This window comes from Camelina sativa, chromosome 14 (assembly GCF_030686135.1).
Source record: "Camelina sativa cultivar CO46 ecotype springtype chromosome 14, ASM3068613v1".
In the NCBI taxonomy this organism is placed as follows: domain Eukaryota; kingdom Viridiplantae; phylum Streptophyta; class Magnoliopsida; order Brassicales; family Brassicaceae; genus Camelina; species Camelina sativa.
This window is the reverse complement of record NC_141893.1, coordinates 18,355,764-18,372,823: the sequence shown is the minus strand read 5'-3', so window position 1 is coordinate 18,372,823 and position 17,060 is coordinate 18,355,764. Positions and strand designations below refer to the sequence as shown.

At 35.3% G+C, this 17,060-nt stretch overlaps 4 protein-coding genes across 4 annotated transcripts; 2 read left to right on the top strand and 2 right to left on the bottom strand.

Annotated features, from left to right (window-relative positions):
- Positions 1–12: 12 nt before the first annotated feature.
- LOC104742055 (O-fucosyltransferase 9) lies at positions 13–3,980 on the bottom strand. The gene is made up of 9 exons (XM_010463015.3): positions 3,192–3,980; positions 2,961–3,098; positions 2,767–2,855; positions 2,387–2,584; positions 1,763–1,967; positions 1,507–1,674; positions 1,209–1,376; positions 436–626; positions 13–328 (listed from the first exon to the last, which is right to left on the bottom strand). Exons 1-9 carry the CDS (start codon positions 3,609–3,611, stop codon positions 172–174), a joined length of 1,734 nt encoding a protein of 577 aa, XP_010461317.2. The 5' UTR covers positions 3,612–3,980; the 3' UTR covers positions 13–171.
- Positions 3,975–6,088, bottom strand: LOC104742054 (basic leucine zipper 19-like). Its single transcript, XM_010463014.2, has 5 exons — positions 5,912–6,088; positions 5,057–5,581; positions 4,877–4,952; positions 4,636–4,762; positions 3,975–4,537 (listed from the first exon to the last, which is right to left on the bottom strand). Exons 2-5 carry the CDS (start codon positions 5,560–5,562, stop codon positions 4,368–4,370), a joined length of 879 nt encoding a protein of 292 aa, XP_010461316.1. The 5' UTR covers positions 5,563–5,581; positions 5,912–6,088; the 3' UTR covers positions 3,975–4,367.
- Positions 6,089–7,238: 1,150 nt separating this feature from the next.
- Positions 7,239–11,010, top strand: LOC104742053 (ran-binding protein M homolog). The gene is made up of 10 exons (XM_010463013.3): positions 7,239–7,840; positions 8,317–8,463; positions 8,632–8,718; positions 8,839–8,884; positions 9,236–9,312; positions 9,407–9,569; positions 9,681–9,749; positions 9,841–9,900; positions 10,364–10,450; positions 10,568–11,010. Exons 1-10 carry the CDS (start codon positions 7,461–7,463, stop codon positions 10,850–10,852), a joined length of 1,401 nt encoding a protein of 466 aa, XP_010461315.2. The 5' UTR covers positions 7,239–7,460; the 3' UTR covers positions 10,853–11,010.
- Positions 11,011–16,035: 5,025 nt separating this feature from the next.
- LOC104743802 (agamous-like MADS-box protein AGL61) lies at positions 16,036–16,937 on the top strand. The gene has a single exon (XM_010464845.2). The coding sequence runs from the start codon at positions 16,247–16,249 to the stop codon at positions 16,790–16,792; it is 546 nt and encodes a 181-aa protein (XP_010463147.2). The 5' UTR covers positions 16,036–16,246; the 3' UTR covers positions 16,793–16,937.
- The last annotated feature ends 123 nt before the right edge of the window (positions 16,938–17,060 follow it).

Here is a 17,060-nt window from a genome sequence, read left to right as displayed (position 1 = left end):
AAGAATGTTATGTACACACAAATATTAATATATTAGATCCCCCGAAATTGGAGGGGAAAAATTCTTATACAGGAACCATGATACAACATAAATATAAATTACATGTATGGTTGGAGTCAAAAACAAACTGTCTTACTTTGCGTTGCTGATGTTCAACAGCACGAATCCGGTTTAAGCTGGATCGGATTCAGGTTCAGGATCAGGTTCTTTACACATGCAATCGGGCATGGGAAACGTGTAGAGTGATGCAGCAGGTTTCCTTAATTCGACACCCTTTGCGTCATTGTGTCTAAGCATATCTTGCATTTGTTTCTTGAAGTAGTCCCATCTACAAATATATATTAAAAAAAAACCCAACCAAAAGAAAATGCCCAAGGAATCTGAGTTTGAGGAATGTGAAAAGCAGGGCAAAAAAGTTATTAGGGAATCAAGTACCTAATGTTCGGTTTATCTAAGAGCTGGACTAGTTTCCGCTTATCAGGTTTGATTGTCTCGGCGTGGCCTTTGTAAAGGTACCGACGATGACCTATCAAGAAATGTGGGAAGTTTCCACCTTGTGTGGATACAAACACTTCACTGTGGAGGCATACTGTGTAATCAAGTGCAGCTAATCTTGATGAGTGGCCCTACAGTTTCACAAAGCCAGCAATTTGTTTATATCATAAAGTTACCTTTTCAGTAAAATAGAATATTAGATAACACAGTTAAAAGTTAAAACTTTTCTATTCCAAGGGTATAACATGGGAGAGCCCACACGTTTTATGAGCAACTACTATAAAATCCCATATTTTTATTTTATGTTGTCAATGATACCAATTGATATGAACCTAACGCTCCTAAGTTCAATAATAGAATCATTCTAATTCCCACCAATCAATAGACAGGAATTTCTCTTTCCTATAAACACGGTTTTTAAAAAGGAAGAACTTTATAAGCTATCATAAAACCATTTAACATCCTCACCAAACTCTTGACATCAATGTTCCCCCATCATTATATGTTTGAAATGTGAGACATTTTTCTATCAATTAAAATGAACCAACCAAATTCTATCCTATTTCTCACAATAACAATTCATAGAGCGATGAAAATATAATAATTCATGAAACAACCAAACTCTATCCTATTTCTCACAAAACATTTTCTGAACAGTATTGGAACATAGCATCTTAAGTCCTACTAAGCAAATAAATTGGTGTTTGGTTTACCTTGAACGGAGCAAGCTCCTCTGGAGAAGCTAGAGTATCCTTCGTTTGGAGAAGAGGAAACATCTGCCTAAGAGGAGCCATATATTTGTCAGCTTTGTAAATGTTTCCCGCAGCAACATAAACCAAGGTGCTATTGTTAAAACCCATGCCCCTAAGCATCATTCCGACCTACACAGTGATATTACCAAAATGTGTCTGTTACATAACGTGTTTTATCCCTAGGGTCAAATTCTGATAGATACACTGGATTTGAAATTTTAAGAAATCTTTGGGAGGCGGGGGAGCTTTTTGGTGATACCTCTAGTGGGGTTAAAGGGCATTTTCCATCTATGCGGTTTGCACCAGGCCTAATTACTCTGCCTCTCCTCCTGAACTTTCCTTTCCACCCTCTTTCCCGGGCCAAGTCCATTTCTAGCTTCTCTGCTTCTCCAAAATCATATTCGCAACACGAGAAGGCTACCATGTCCTTTAGAGGAGAAGAAAATCGAGATTATGAAGAGAGGAAAGTAGGAATTAGGAACTGCAGAAATGGAGAATTGGTAGGAATTATAAACCATTTCAAAACGAAGATGAACAGAAACATATTTTCCTCCGCTCTGAGCACTCTTCGTAACCATCCTATTGACCATTTTCTCCGCAAGCAGCCGAATGGGCTCTGCAAATCTCAATGCTTCAAAATTTGCTAAGCATCTGAGCCCTTGAATGTTTGCAGGAACTGCATGAGCTAACCTGTTGGAGAATGGTGCAACACGGACAGCCCTAATGAAAAAAGAAAAGGAAGCAAAATTGAGTAAGAAAACTTTGCAGAGTGTGTTTAGCTTTAGGTCCCGTTTTTTTTTTCAATTCAAGAGGCAACCTCATAGTAGACATAGAAGGAGAGCTCTCAATGACCAAAATCACATCATAGAGTTTTGCTAAGAACAGTCTATAGTATATTATACTAATCCTCAGACACACATACAGGTTCGACGCAGTAATCACCTTTAGAAACAAGCTAATCAAGATCGGATGCTAGTTCTCTACCTTACTCCCAATCCATTTCATCTTTGCATGTACACTATCTAATATTCAATTCAATAAGATCTTATTAAGTAGACAGAAATGCTAGAACAAACACACTGAGACCAACCATTTCTATTAAGACTGAAACAACTAAATAGAAAAAGTGAATGGCATACCCTAAACGCAAAAGTTGTGGTAGCACCTTCTGGAGATAGTATGCTGGACTTGACCAAGCTTTCAATCTCAAATTAACAATGCTGCTTATATTGTAGTTATACCGCTCAAGCACATCTTTTGGGAGCTCTTTCACAACATTCACGTTCTTACTAAGAGCATATATGAAGAAGTCTTCATCAAATATATCACCAAATTTGCTGTCACCAACACAAAAAGGAATATGTAAGCAAAAGATGCTGCAAAAGAAAGCAATTTGGTCTGAAGATTGCAGACATTTTGACATTATCCATTTCTATAGCAAGGAAGTTTCTGTTGTATAACTAATTCTGTGTGATGAAACTTTCAAAAGACTGGATAACCAGAAACCAAAAATAGTAACCTGGAATCACGCCATACACTGTTCAAGTGAAAAATCGGGATGACAAGGGTAGCATTAAGCAGTCCAGCCACAGCAACTGCATCACATATCTGAAATCAAGACGACAGATTCATACAGCTCTCTAAATTAAACAAAACAACACACAAGCATACACAAGTATCCCAATATAAAAGCCATGGAGAGTAAAAACATACTGACAAGCGTTGTTGATTCAATCCACCATTAGCTTCAATTATGAAGTAACCATTAGAATTTGATACTGCAGCAGAAACATTTGTGCTAATACAAGGTTTCCATACACTTTTAACTCTTGGCTTCCATGCTGCCATCAACTACATAATCAGAAGAAACACAACTCAATTATTAATATCCCCAAACAAATCATCATCAACAAAAACAATAATACATCAAATCATCAACATTACCGCATTGTGACTAGTTCCATTAACATCAGCCTCCATCACAGGCCAAAGCCGTTTAAAAACTTTAGGACTCCTATACACCGAACCAGGAGGACCACCGCGTCTATACACAATCTCAACACCATGGCCTAGATCGAGCACAGTGAAACCAAAAGATCCCATAAATAGCAACATCCCAGCGATGTAGAGCAGAGGCGCCAACAACAAGACACCTTTCCTCCTGAAAACTATAGAGAAGAGCAGAAACACAAGCTTCTCTCCTAATCCCTGCTGCTTGTTGTTGTTGTAAACACCTCCTCCTCCGGCGGGAGTTTTCACTCTGCTGCTGTGACGAATCCGTGGAGAAGATGGCGGTGACGGTGAAGAGAGATTGACTCGACCGTTGTTGCTGCAGCCGTTACCAAGACGGCTAAGGCCGTGCATGATCTGAACGGATTCGATTTAAAACCCTAGAAATTGGAGATAGATTTGGAAAGCGAAGGTAGTAGCAGTAGTAGCATTGTGTGGTAAGCTTCGATGTAGGAAACCAAGTTGCAGGAACGAATTTAATTTTCTCAGTCAATTTAAGGAAGAAAGAGGTAAAGAAAAATTTTCCCGAGAAAATGAGAGAGAAAGAGAAAGAGTGTTTGTTTTTTCGAGTAAAAAATAAAGTAAGCACGTGAAGAAAGCAGTCATGGCGAGAGTGGCGCGTGAGATTTAGACTTTTTGTTTTTTTGTTTTTTTCTTTCTGATAATGTAGGTGGCCTGCTAACGACATTATCCTTGCGCAAAAAAAAAAAAGTGATTAAGAACAGGGACGACGGTTCTATTGTTGTATGGATTTATATTTTTTTACAAATATATGGATAGGTCTTACTTTGTAATTTAATTTTAATAGAAAATTTGAAGGAAAAAGAAAAAAAAAAATCCGATGGAATATAAATAGATTCTCTAACACGGAATAAGTTTTTTTTTTTCTTTGACAATAGATTCTATAACATGTCATAAATAGAGAAATACAATATAGAAAAATGCGAGCACCACATTTTGATATACATAATTATGATTTTTTTCAGGAATTCATCCAAGACTACAAACATCAAGGGGTTTTACCTATAGTGTATCGACATTAAGAAGAGCAAGAAGAGCTCTTACAAAGCATAATTAATGTGAATGGATCAATATTTTCCTAAAAATAAATCATATTGCCAAGGCTGCAAACTGGGATTCGGGTTCTTGAGTGACATGTGGTTGATATTTCTTGTGTCGGTTTTGTTGTATCGGTTGCACTTGTTTTTGGTTCTGTAGTGGTTGTTGTTGTCGTCGACACTGTAAACTCCTTATCTCTCTCTCAAGAAATTGTTGCTCCACTGTATTATTATACCATTCCAAATTATATTTAATTTCAGATGAAAATTTTTGATGAAATTTTGATATACTTTACTAGTGTGGTTAAAAATTAAATTACCATGTTTTAGCTTTTGGATTTCTGCTAAACTATCCATACGTTGTTTTAAAGCTCTATTTTCCATGCTAAGCATGATTAACTGTTGATCCAAGTAGTGAATGGCAGATGACATTTCACATCCTTCAACCTATATATTCAAAACAAAACCCAAAATGTATAATATATCTAATACTTAACATTAGGGGGCTCTTGATATTATAAAGGAACTTTAAAAATACATGTATATATATTTAAATCTTACTTGTAGTACTTGGATGGTCCTTTCGAGATCTGAAATGTATTCCAGCCTTCTTAAACGTGCTCTATGAGCATTTTGGCTGCATTATAAATGAATTTTGAGATAGAAAAAATTGTGGAAGGAGAAAAGTTGCATATATTGGTTAAGGTATAGTAGACATGCATATTAAATAAGGGCACTTACTGTTTGATACGTTTAGAGTCAGTCTTTGATCCAGAACCATCTGGTTTTGTGGAAGTTCCCTCTTTCATTTTTCCTACATGTTTCTCAATGGCTTTTGAATTTGGGGTACTTAATCTATTAATAGCTCCGTATGATTGTGTTTGGAAATTGGTTCCATTTGTGGTAGACTGCCACAAATCATAGTTCTGAAATTGCCAAGAAGGACCAGCAACATGACTTTTCATAAGCTCGTCTTCCTTGAAAGGCATTATAGCTGAGTGCAAGTAAGCAGCTGTGTCACTAGCTGAACGTCTATGACCTTTGTTAATCTTAGGTGACTTTGGCTCACTTAAGAGCTCATCGAGCCAAGCTGGTTGTTCCTCTGTGAGAAGATCATCTAAAGAAGCACTGTGGTGCATATTATAAAGTGGAGAAATATTTTTTCCGATGTTTTTTTGGGGAACTCGTGATTGTCTTCCAATGAATCCGAAATTTCTCGTGTTTGACAACCTGTTTAAATCTCCCATTCTTCAAAACCTAGAAGGACTGAGCAAAACATGTTTAAGAGAAACCAATCAAAGAGTGTTTCAATAGCAGATTCATTAATTATAACAATAATTGACAAAACCATTGGTTTGACAAAAGGAGCAAAAGAGGAAATGATTCCAAAAATTTGTAGTGGATGCTCAAATGTGATTTGATTTCAACCTCAAGTGAGATGGTAATATAACATATGGTTTGATTCCTTTTGATTTTTAAGAAAAAAAAAAAAAAAAACAAGAAATCACAAAATGAATTCAACAGTAATATGAACTCCCATTTATCATCCAAAATTCAACTAATGAAAACCATTGAAGATATAATTTCTTTAATTACCTGAAAAGACGAGACTTAGGGAGATGTGTGATTATTAGACCTTCCACGGGGAGGAAAATGACATCTCTCTCGTGATGGAACCTCCTCCCGTGTGGCTGGTTTCGATCACTCCCTTCCTCCTTAGAATGCAAAAAGCAAGTAATGAACAATCTGTTTGGTCACTATATAGATGAAGATATCATGCATATTGAGACAACCCATGCATGTTGGTGGTTTCCTTTGCGTGTTTTTCGTTAAAGAGACAATTCTTGTCCTTTGCTTTATTTGGTTTAATTTTCTTTTGTTATTTCTGCATTTTCACTTTCCCATAATAGACTCCACCGTTGCTTTGTTGTGGTACACAATACTCTGTACATACGATTTTTCTATCTTACATTTATGAAATTTTGAATAATAAACACCGTAAGGTATGTTTTACATAAAATGCAATTACTGTATATGGTAATCGTCCAGCTGAATAAAAGACTACAAAAAATTTTATATTTGCAATTTTGAATAATAAACACCGTAAAGTATGATTTGCTGAATAAAAAACTACAAAAATTGGCGACTTAGAAACTTTTTTTTTTTTTTTTAGCAAAACAACCCTAAAAATTACGGCCAACGCAAGAGGAATATGGAAAGTGCTTACAAACATTTGACTTGAGTTAAGAGAAAGATTCGACCAAAACTAAAACATTGTTCGCAAAAATTAGAAACTTTTGCCATTTAGAAGCTAGAGTTTTTTTTTTTTTTTTGTAAAAGATTAAATTTTAAACTATTTTCTGATTTTTTCTGTACAAAGTTGAGCATACAAAAACGAAAGACGAAAAGAAAGACAAACTAGAAAAGGAATGAGAAACATCCAAAATATTAAGCAAAAAGAAATCTTGGAACGGTTATGAGTCGATCCTTAGCTGCTTACACTGTGGAACTTGTTGAGGTGATGGAGGTGAAGATCCTAGCATTGTTAATATAACACGGGCTCATGTAAAAAAAAAAATAGTGGATTTTCAGTTTTTGTTAACTTTTAACGATTTTTATTGTAATTAAGATGTACATATTTGATATGATGCATAGATTGTTTTTTATATTATTTTTTTATAACTCTAATCTATAAAGATGAAGTATTGAAAAACTAAAAATATGGTTCATTATGATAATCAAGTAGTTAAATTTTATTAAAACTAGAAATAGTAAAGTTTAAGTTCAATTTTTAAAAATTACTTAAAAATTATATAGGTTATCACTCAAATTTTAAATATTATCAATATATTTAATGTTTTAACACGCGAGTTTTATTATCTAGTAAATATATAAAGGAAACTAACTTAATTAGTATACTTTTATGAAATGTTTTATTAAAAAATAAATAAACAAAGCTTTATACAAATGCCGAAAGAGGAGCACTTATTGAACAAAAATGATCAAATTAAATCGCAGAGAAGAAGAAAACTCTAATTTCAGTGTTTGTTCGTAGCGTATACGACTCCAAAACCTTCAAGCTCCAAATCTCCAAATAAATTCTTAGGGTTTTCCCTGTGATCCCAAATCGGAACCGGAATTAAAAATGAGCTCTTCACCATCGCCGGCGAATTCCGCCAACGCCGGTAACGGCGGTCAAGATCTGAACTTACTTCACTTCTTGGATAAGGTTCGTCTCGCCGCTACGGGAGATGCCGAGGAAGACGAAGGCGAAGATTCGCCGACGGAGTTGAACACGATCAATAGCGCAGGCGGGTTTCTCGTGGTTTCTCCTGATAAGCTTTCGGTTAAGTACACCAATATGAATCTACATGGGCACGACGTCGGCGTTGTTCAAGCGAATAGACCTGCTCCGGTCAAGTGTCTCACTTACTACTTTGAGATTTTTGTTAAAGATTCTGGGGTTAAAGGGCAAGTTGCGATTGGTTTTACTAAAGAGAGCTTCAAAATGAGGAGACAACCTGGGTATTGTTTTCTTTAACCTTGGATTTTGGATCCAATTTGTTCAGTTCCGTCGTTTAGGGATGAATCTTAGTTGGAAACTTGATTCTTGAGTTATTCATGAAACATCGTTTTAGTTCGTAGCTTGATCATTTATTGTGTATAAGGTACTGTTTTTGGATCTAAGTTGTGTTTTCTTAATGATTAATCCTGTTAGAGTTCATACAGATCTAGCTTTTTGGATGAAGGTTGTGTTCTTGCGGTTGAGTTACGTTCTGTAAGACTGGTTTTTTGGGAAGAATCTGTATTCAAAGTACATTGCTTCGTGGCTCTTTAAAACTAGATTCTTGATTGATTACGGAAAAGGATGATAGTGCCTTTGAAAGAAGTTACGCAAGAAAGCATAATTTTAGATTGTTGTTGCATTTAAGATATGGCTTGTTATAGAGTTTGAGGTTATGTGACTGTCTGATTTTATTGTTTATTTCGTAATTATACAGATGGGAAGTGAACAGCTGTGGCTATCATGGGGATGATGGATTTCTGTATCGTGGCCAGGGAAAAGGTGAACCTTTTGGTCCAAAGTATACCAAAGATGATACAGTTGGCGGTGGTATAAACTACGCTACGCAAGAGTTCTTTTTCACGTAAGATAGAAACTGTTTCATGCGTTTTGCTACTTAAATAAGTTCTATTACTACTGGGAATTGCATTTATGATCCGTCCATTATCCTGTTTCACTTTGGTTTTCTTTGTTTGCATCCGCTTTGTCTGTTAAAACCTGATGACATTTTTGATTACTTCTTTGATGCCAGTAAAAACGGGGCTATTGTTGGGAAAATCCCCAAGGACATAAAAGGTCATCTGTTCCCTACTGTAGCTGTACATAGCCAAAATGAGGAGTATGTTCTCACTCTCTCTTTGATGATCAGTACCAATGTCATCATAGCTTCTCCTCAAAGTTGTATAGATAGGTTCAGTAGAAGTACTTACACAATGCATTTGTTCTTAATTTTTGGCAGGGTATTAGTCAACTTTGGGAAGAAGAAATTTGCTTTCGATATTACGGTAAGAAAGATAATCCTTGAAAAGATGGTTTATTAGGTCTTGTAGCTTTATATTAAAGTGGGATGATGTGACATAGTGCCTCATGTCCGTTCTTGGTACTGGGGTTATGGAATCTATGGCAGTGGTTCTCTTCATACACATTGCGCTCACATTTGGTATTTTACACTTAACCTCTAGTGTTCTGTTCCTGTGTAATCAAACCTCAACCACTTGAGCCCTGAAGTTATAATCTTTAAATACTGAAGTAGGACACAAACTTTTATGTCTTGACTTCCCCATCTCTCTCTGCATTACATATATGTTTGAAATTAAGTTTGACAAGGGCTGCTACCCTCTTTCTGTATTATTTAGGGTTATGAAGTATCAGAGAGGAATAAGCAACAAATGGCTATCGAAAAAATATCCATACCTCCAAACATTGGTTATGGGTGAGTACAGTCCTTTCCAGCATTAACAGATGATGTACTTTCTTAACTGAATTGCATACTCTGTTATCTAAAGTTTTGTTTTCTTTAACATTAGGCTTGTAAAGACCTACCTGTTACACTATGGTTATGAGGAGACACTCGATGCTTTCAACCTTGCTACTAAAACTACAGTTCCGCCCATTAATATAGATCAAGGAAATGCTATTGATGAGGATGATTCGTCATATGCTTTGAAACAAAGAAAGACTCTTAGACAGGTATTGAACTTGTATCTCACTGGCTACAGTTTAACATATAAGACATGTTTTTCTCTAAGTTTACTATTCAAACCCAAACTAAATGACTGATACATACTTTCTTCGGTACAGCTTGTCAGAAATGGTGAGATTGATGCTGCTATGGTTAAACTCCGGGAGTGGTATCCCCAAACTGTACAGGTGAACTGAGATTTCCTGTCATATGGCTTGTTTCATATTGCTAAGATGATCCACTTCACAGGATTGATCACTCCATCCGTACTTACTGCAGGACGATAAATCGGTGGTTTGTTTCCTCCTGCACTGTCAACATTTTATTGAATTAGTACGGGTATGCTCTTTGTATTCCTTATCCAGTTAGATTTCTTTGATACTTGTCCTCTTCGTATAAGAATGAAATTTGAGTAATGTAGGAAGCTTGAGGATTTGGTCGTACCATACAAAATTAGCTGCTTAAACTGTGAGAGTCTTGGTTATAAACCTTTAACTATAGAAAAAGAGTGCAAAGAATCTCCTGCACCTTTTAGATTATAAAGAAATATTACTGTGGAAGAATCTATATCCCACTGGAAAAGTTGTTACATAGATGTCATGTTAATATGCAAAATATTTTAATAACGTTGATAGAACTATGTGCAAAATTGAACACGTAGATAAAAGATGAATGGAACCTCTTCACAGGGTCTCTAGAACACATTGAGTTGGTTCCGTAAATTATACTTCTGCTGTCACTTTCACATTGGTAGTGGGATTATTTCTCTAAATCTGGTTTTGGAAAAACATGGCATAAACAGGTTGGAAAACTTGAAGAAGGTGTGAAGTATGGCAGACTTGAGTTAGCTAAATTTGTTGGGTTAACCGGGTTTCAAGATATTATCGAGGTACATACTCCTTCAACTTTGTTCCCTTATCTCTATGAAGCAAAATCTAGTTCAAATACAGAGAGATTCTATGTTGTTGATCTTTTATGAACTCAATTTTCTTGCTGATTATTTCAGGACTGCTTTGCTTTGCTCGTTTATGAAAAGCCTGAGGAATCACCGGTTGGGTATTTCCTAGAAGACTCGCATAAGGAACTAGTGGCTGATGCCGTGAATGCAGCGATACTATCAACAAATCCAAATAAGAGAGATGTGCAGAAAAGCTGTCACTTGCATTCCCATCTGGAGAAACTGCTAAGACAATTAACCGTGTGCTGTTTGGAAAGGCGGTCACTGAATGGAGACCAAGGCGAAACATTCCGGCTTCACCGCATACTTAACAACAACAGTTCAAGAAGATGAAATCGGGTTAGCCGCGCATATATTTTGAAACCTCTGTTTTTGTTTCGCTACTATCACTACCATAAGTGGCTTTTGTTCATACTTGTGTCATATTATTATGTTGAACTTTCCTTCTGTAATAAAAAAAGTTAAAAAGAAAAAAAAAGGTTCGACGTTAAGACTCTGGGACTTGCATTTTTAATGTTTCTTCAAAGTTTAGATGATTCAAATTAAACTTTTTTCAACATTAAAACTGTTTGGTAGAAATGACTTGTGACTTTTTTTTAAAAATTTCTGCCTCTCACATTTTCTACAGTTTCGAGACCAACGACGACTAGAGTTTTGAGATGTCCACATTTGATTATTATGTAGAGATGACTTTGATGAAGTTATTGGGCATTGAGAAGTCAGAAGTGTTAACTATTTTGAACACTGGAAAATTTTGTTGTTTGCGCTCGTTAATTAATTATACCGAAACTAGAAGACATGTTCAGGCGTCTGTGAAGAAATGAAAGAAGATAACTTTATGCGTAAGGATGAAGGCTTGATTGTGGCTTTCAATAACTTTATACCTTTTTATTCTCATACATCTATTCATCAGCATATGTGAAATTGTTTCTTTACTGCGACATTCTTCTGTTTCTATTAGTTTCCTAAACATTGGTTTTTACTTTTTAGTGTTTAATTTTTTTTGTCTTCTAATTATGGGTTTGATCCAAACAAACTACATGGCATGGGCTGGCATGTAAATTTGTTTTTCCTCTCTTTCAATTTAAGTTGAAAACTTCTATACAAAAATAAGATATATGTACACTTAGTGAATTTTACTACTTAACTTAAAACATAAGAATTTACTTAAAGGTGACATTATTTCATCACACAAAAAAGTATTTTAGATCTAACAAACAATCTCTCTTCTCTCTCCTCGGTAGTGTTCGCCCCAGCCGTCATTTCCGAATCGACAGAAGTGCATCCGCTCTCCGGCGCCGGTGTAGCTTCGGCTCGCCGGCGTCAGACCTTGCCTTCGTCTTGCTACTCTGTTGTTCTGCCGAAAAATCCAAGTTCATCTCGTTCCAGAGACCCTTCCTCTCCCAGTTTGTAGGTTACCTCCTTCCGTCAAAGCTTGATATAGGAAAAAGAAGGTCAATAAGATAAATACGTGGAAGGCTGAGATAAAAAGTTTAAATCAATGGTTGAGATCAGCTTGAGCTCAAAGACGCTTAAAGAGAAGCAACAAGCTGAATTGGATCATTCATGAGATTTGTGTGTTGAGTGTTATCTTCTTCTTAGTTTCTTAAATCGGTGTTGTACTCATCTAGCTAGAGCTGTTTCTTCTATCTATGCTCAAGCTTGTGAGATTTGGATTCTCGTTTTTAGAACGACGATTCAATTTGTGTTGATTTTCAAGTATTCGATTAAGTTGCAGTTTCTCTTTATCAAAGGTATTAGAGCAAAGACGGTTCTCGGAATCGATGGCGGAAACAAGAGCTTACAACGTCGGACGACTCTCACCACATATAACTACACCTCCGATCAGTTTTCAAAATCAAAATCGAGCTACACCAAAAATATCGACGACTCCGGAATTGTTATATCCTTCATCGGAGCTGATGCGATGTCTTAGATCTGGTATGTATTCAAATCCCTCTGGTGTAACTAGACTAGCGAAGCTGGATTGTCCTAGATTTAACGGTGATAAAATCAAAGAGTGGTTGTTCAAAGTCGAACAGTTCTTTGAAATTGATAGAACACCAGACGAATTGAAGATTGGCTTAGCTTCTATTCATTTCGACGACCTTGCAGCTATATGGCATCAATCAATTACTGAGTCAGTTCTATGGAAGCATGTAATGCACGATTGGGTGATTTATAAACTGTTGTTGCAAGGAAAGTATAATAAGCATGTGGATGATTCGGTTGCAAAATTGAAACAGCTGCAAGAGACTGAAGGAATTGAGGAGTATCATGCTCGTTTCGAGTTGATTAGCAATAGAGTGAGCTTCTCTGAAGATTATTTGGTTGATGTTTACTTGGCAGGGCTGAGAACTGATACTCAGATGAATGTTAGAATGTTTCAACCTAAGTCTATTCAACAATGCTTATTGGTGGGAAGATTATATGAGAAAGCTCAAGCTTATAGGGAAAGAGTACAATATAAAGGGATTTTATCATCCAAACCAGAACCTGTTCATAAAGCAGTTCTTTGTCCTACTATGGAGAAACCTACGGATACTACAGTCAAGCCTCACAAACAAGATTGTGGTGAATCAGAAGAAGTTCAGGTGGAGAAGGTAGCATCAAAAGAAACCAGAGTTATAGCTCATGTTTCGGTTAATGCAATTTCAGGAGTCTATGATTTTCGAACAATGAGAGTGAAGGGTTCTTATGGGAAGCAAGTGTTGTATATACTCATTGATTCAAGTTCTACACACAACTTCATGGATCCTAAGGTAGCTGAGCAGTTGAGATGTGTTTTAAAACCTGCAAGGTTGGCTCAAGTATCAGTAAGTGATGGAAGGGTGTTGGTCGTTGATGCTAAAATAGATAAGTTTCAATGGGAATTTAGAGGCACATCATTTCAGGCTGATCTGATGGTTCTTCCCTTGGGTGGGTGTGATATGGTGTTGATTTTCAAGTATTCGATTAAGTTGATTTTCTCTTTATAAAGCTGATTTTCAAAGCTGATTCAGATCGAGTATAGAACGACGATTCAATTTGTGTTGATTTTCAAGTATTCGATTAAGTTGCAGTTTCTCTTTATAAAGCTCTCAACCGCCTCTCTCCTTATGGGTCATTTCTTTGACTTTCTGGGTTTGCCTCCTCCCAGATTTTCCATTGTTTCAGCCTTCGCCTCTGCTTCTAGCCTGAAGAACCAGATTCCTTCTGGCGCGGCCTCTGCTACTCTTGGCTCCTTAGTGGGATCATTGGGACTCTGGTCCAACCAAAGTTTCAATCTGTTCCGCCCCTTTCCTCTCGCCATCACCTGCTTCTCCACCTTTCGAAGCATTGGATACTTCTCCCGCTCCTCCTTGTCTGCATCGGATACTTCTCCGGCGGATCCAGTTAGCCTTCAATCTAGAACCACTGATGTTGGTTCAGATTCCGTCCATGTTGGACAATGTTTGATCACCGGCTCTGTTTCATGCGTTCCTTGAGGTTGCCCTCAACCTCAACCTTTAGCAATTTGTGTTGGCTCCAAATTTGTCTTAAAGTCAAAATGTTTGGTGAATCCCCTGCTACTAGTTGAGGTTCTTGTGGCTAAAGCATTTTCTATCATGGGTTTGCTCATGTTAGGTTGTTTTAACATTGCTCCTGGTTCCTATCAAGCTTTATTATGCTTGTATCTCTATCTTTGATATTTGCTGGCTATTGTATTTTATTTTCCAAGACTACGATTCGGATGTTTCTGATAGCATATCCTCATGTAACTTTCTAGTTTGAATGAAGAATTTGGTGCACAAAAAAAGGAGACATTATTTCAATGTTATAGATAATCATCACTCATGTATAATTAATATTTAAAAACACTCCCCTTAATTATTCACTGTTATGAACTTGTTACAGCGGGGTGCACAAAAGAAAAACTTGTTATAAGTTATAACATATCAAAATTATCAAAACTAAATCTGGTAACAAATGATATTAGTCTGCATAATAAGTTTATATAAGTTGACATTTAAGATAATATTTTCTCTGATTCAAATTAGTTGTCATTTTAAATTGTTTCACACAAATTAAAAAAATAGATTGTACCCTTGTTGGACTATTAAAATTCCAAAGTATGTAATATTTTAATTGTTTAATAAGGGATACATAAAATAATGTTCTACTGAAAGTGACATTGCAAAACGAGAACGACAACTAAAAATGAAACAAAAAATTAATTATAAAATGACAACTATTTTGAAACGGAAAAAGCATGTAATAGTCGTTATTCTTCGTATCATTAAAGGCTAGTCAAACAGTCAAAGATAGTCTATTTGCTAGTCAATGTTCAACGGTACTATACGCCTGTTATCGAAACAAATTTATTGAATATCAATAACCTGACAATTACAAAATCTTATTTTGTCAAATTCTCATTATAGTTAAGAGAAATTTTTTTTTTTTAGATATGTTACTACTACTTTACATTTGAGATTTAACTCCATACTCTATAAATTATGTGATTTATGTTGTAAGAAACTAGTCATCATCAGATTCTCGAAGGATCCACATTTCAAGTCCACATGACGCATGCCCATGAATCTTTTTCAACAAATGAGTTACAGGTAATTCAACTACATTATTCTAATTCTTGTTTACATTCTTGTATTTTTATGCTATTCTAGATAAATCACGTTTTTTTTTCAATTGTGTTTTGCTTTTTCCAATTATAATTTATAAAATATTTATTTTCAAATATAATAACAATATATATGAATGTATAACATATATAAAATATTTTAAAACACACAATAATATTTATGAGAATATCTTTACTATGATTTGTCATTTGAAAGATGACTTTATTTTTAGATCATGCATAACGTCAATGTAGTGCATCATAAACTATCGTGGTTTTTTCATTTATTATTGTGTATAATAGTTTAACGCCCCGACCGCCACTTCTTAGTGGGTTCCATGTTCACTTCCAGTCTATGAGCCCACATTTCTTAATGGGCCTCACGTCCTTTCACTAGGCCTGTGAGGCCATCCATATCCAACTAACCTTAACAAGCTCTCCCATTTCAATATTTCAATAATGGTATATAAAAAATAAATGTTATAACTGACAAATATTTCATTACAATAAATTATTCAACTATGTATTTAACTTAATTAACTACAAAATTTTTGACTAATTCTTATTTTGGAAATAAACTATATGAGTCAAGATTTTATCATGAATAAATAGATAAATTATTTTTACATATATATATATATATATCTAATTATCTAAATATATATCCTTTTGTACAAAATAAATATATAATATAAATGTAGAATAGTATTTACTGATATTATATATTTAAAACTAATAATTTCAAATACTGATAATTATGATAGAACTTTGACTAATAGAGTTTATTCCAAAAACAGGACAATAAGTTGTCAAGAAAATAGTGGATTATATATTTGACTAAGTTCTTGTAATTAATTATTTTTCAATTATGACATAAACTCTCAGTCAAATATGACATAAACTCAGAGTCAGTTTACAATAATGGTCGAATTTCCAAATATTAATTTGATAAAGTTTTGACTAATTTTTATGCATTTAATATTTAATACCATCATTTATTTATATAATGTCAGTCTTCCACTAAAAAAAACATATTCTTTAGTTAACGAAAAAAAAAAGAAAAAGAAAATTAAGTTTACAGTTCTTCATCTTTTAGTAATTAAACCCTTTGTTTTATTTTTGTCTCCAACATGAGTTCGAGAAAAACCAATGGAAACCAAAAAATTAACATGAAAAAGATAGAAAATTATGTAGACCGCACGATTACATTCTACAGAAGAAAACAAAAGATCTACACTAAGCTCAGTGAGCTGTCCCTTCTCTGTGGTGCTGCTGTTGGGTTTCTTGTGTATTCCAACAGTGGAATCCCATACACATTCGGCAGCCCATCCTTTGAAGTTGTTGCAAAGCGGTTTCTCAACGGTGAGGGCTCTTCGTCAACCTCACTGCTGCAACAATCGAACATAGATGTTCAAAACAAAGAAAAGATGGAAGAACTCTGCAAAGTCTACAACAATATTTTAGAGAAGGTTGATGCGGAGAAACAGAAAGGGATGGCCATGGCAAAGGCTGAGGCGGAGGCACTGCTAGTGGAGAAGGACGCGTGGTGGAGAGTCGATCCAACAACGGTTAAGGATAAGGAAGTCCTAAAGCAGTTGTTAGCGAAGTATGAAGATCTCTATGAGAAACTATGTGACGAGGTTGTTGCAAAGAACCAAATAGAAAATGCACCGTAGATTTTATTTAGTGGATCATCTGTTTCATTCAAGAGTCCGATCCTAAATGTCACTCTTTCGATTTCAAAAATTGTTGTCATTCTATGTTTAGTTTTTGTTTCAACTTGGTTGTCGTTTTTGTTTTCAATTTTACATTGTTATTTTTAGTCGACAATTATTTCATTTACCCCTTATTAAATGAATAAAATATTAAATAGTTTGAAATTCTAATAGTCAAATAAGAAAAAACATAACATTTAGCCATTTTTAAAACTTGTGAGAAATAATC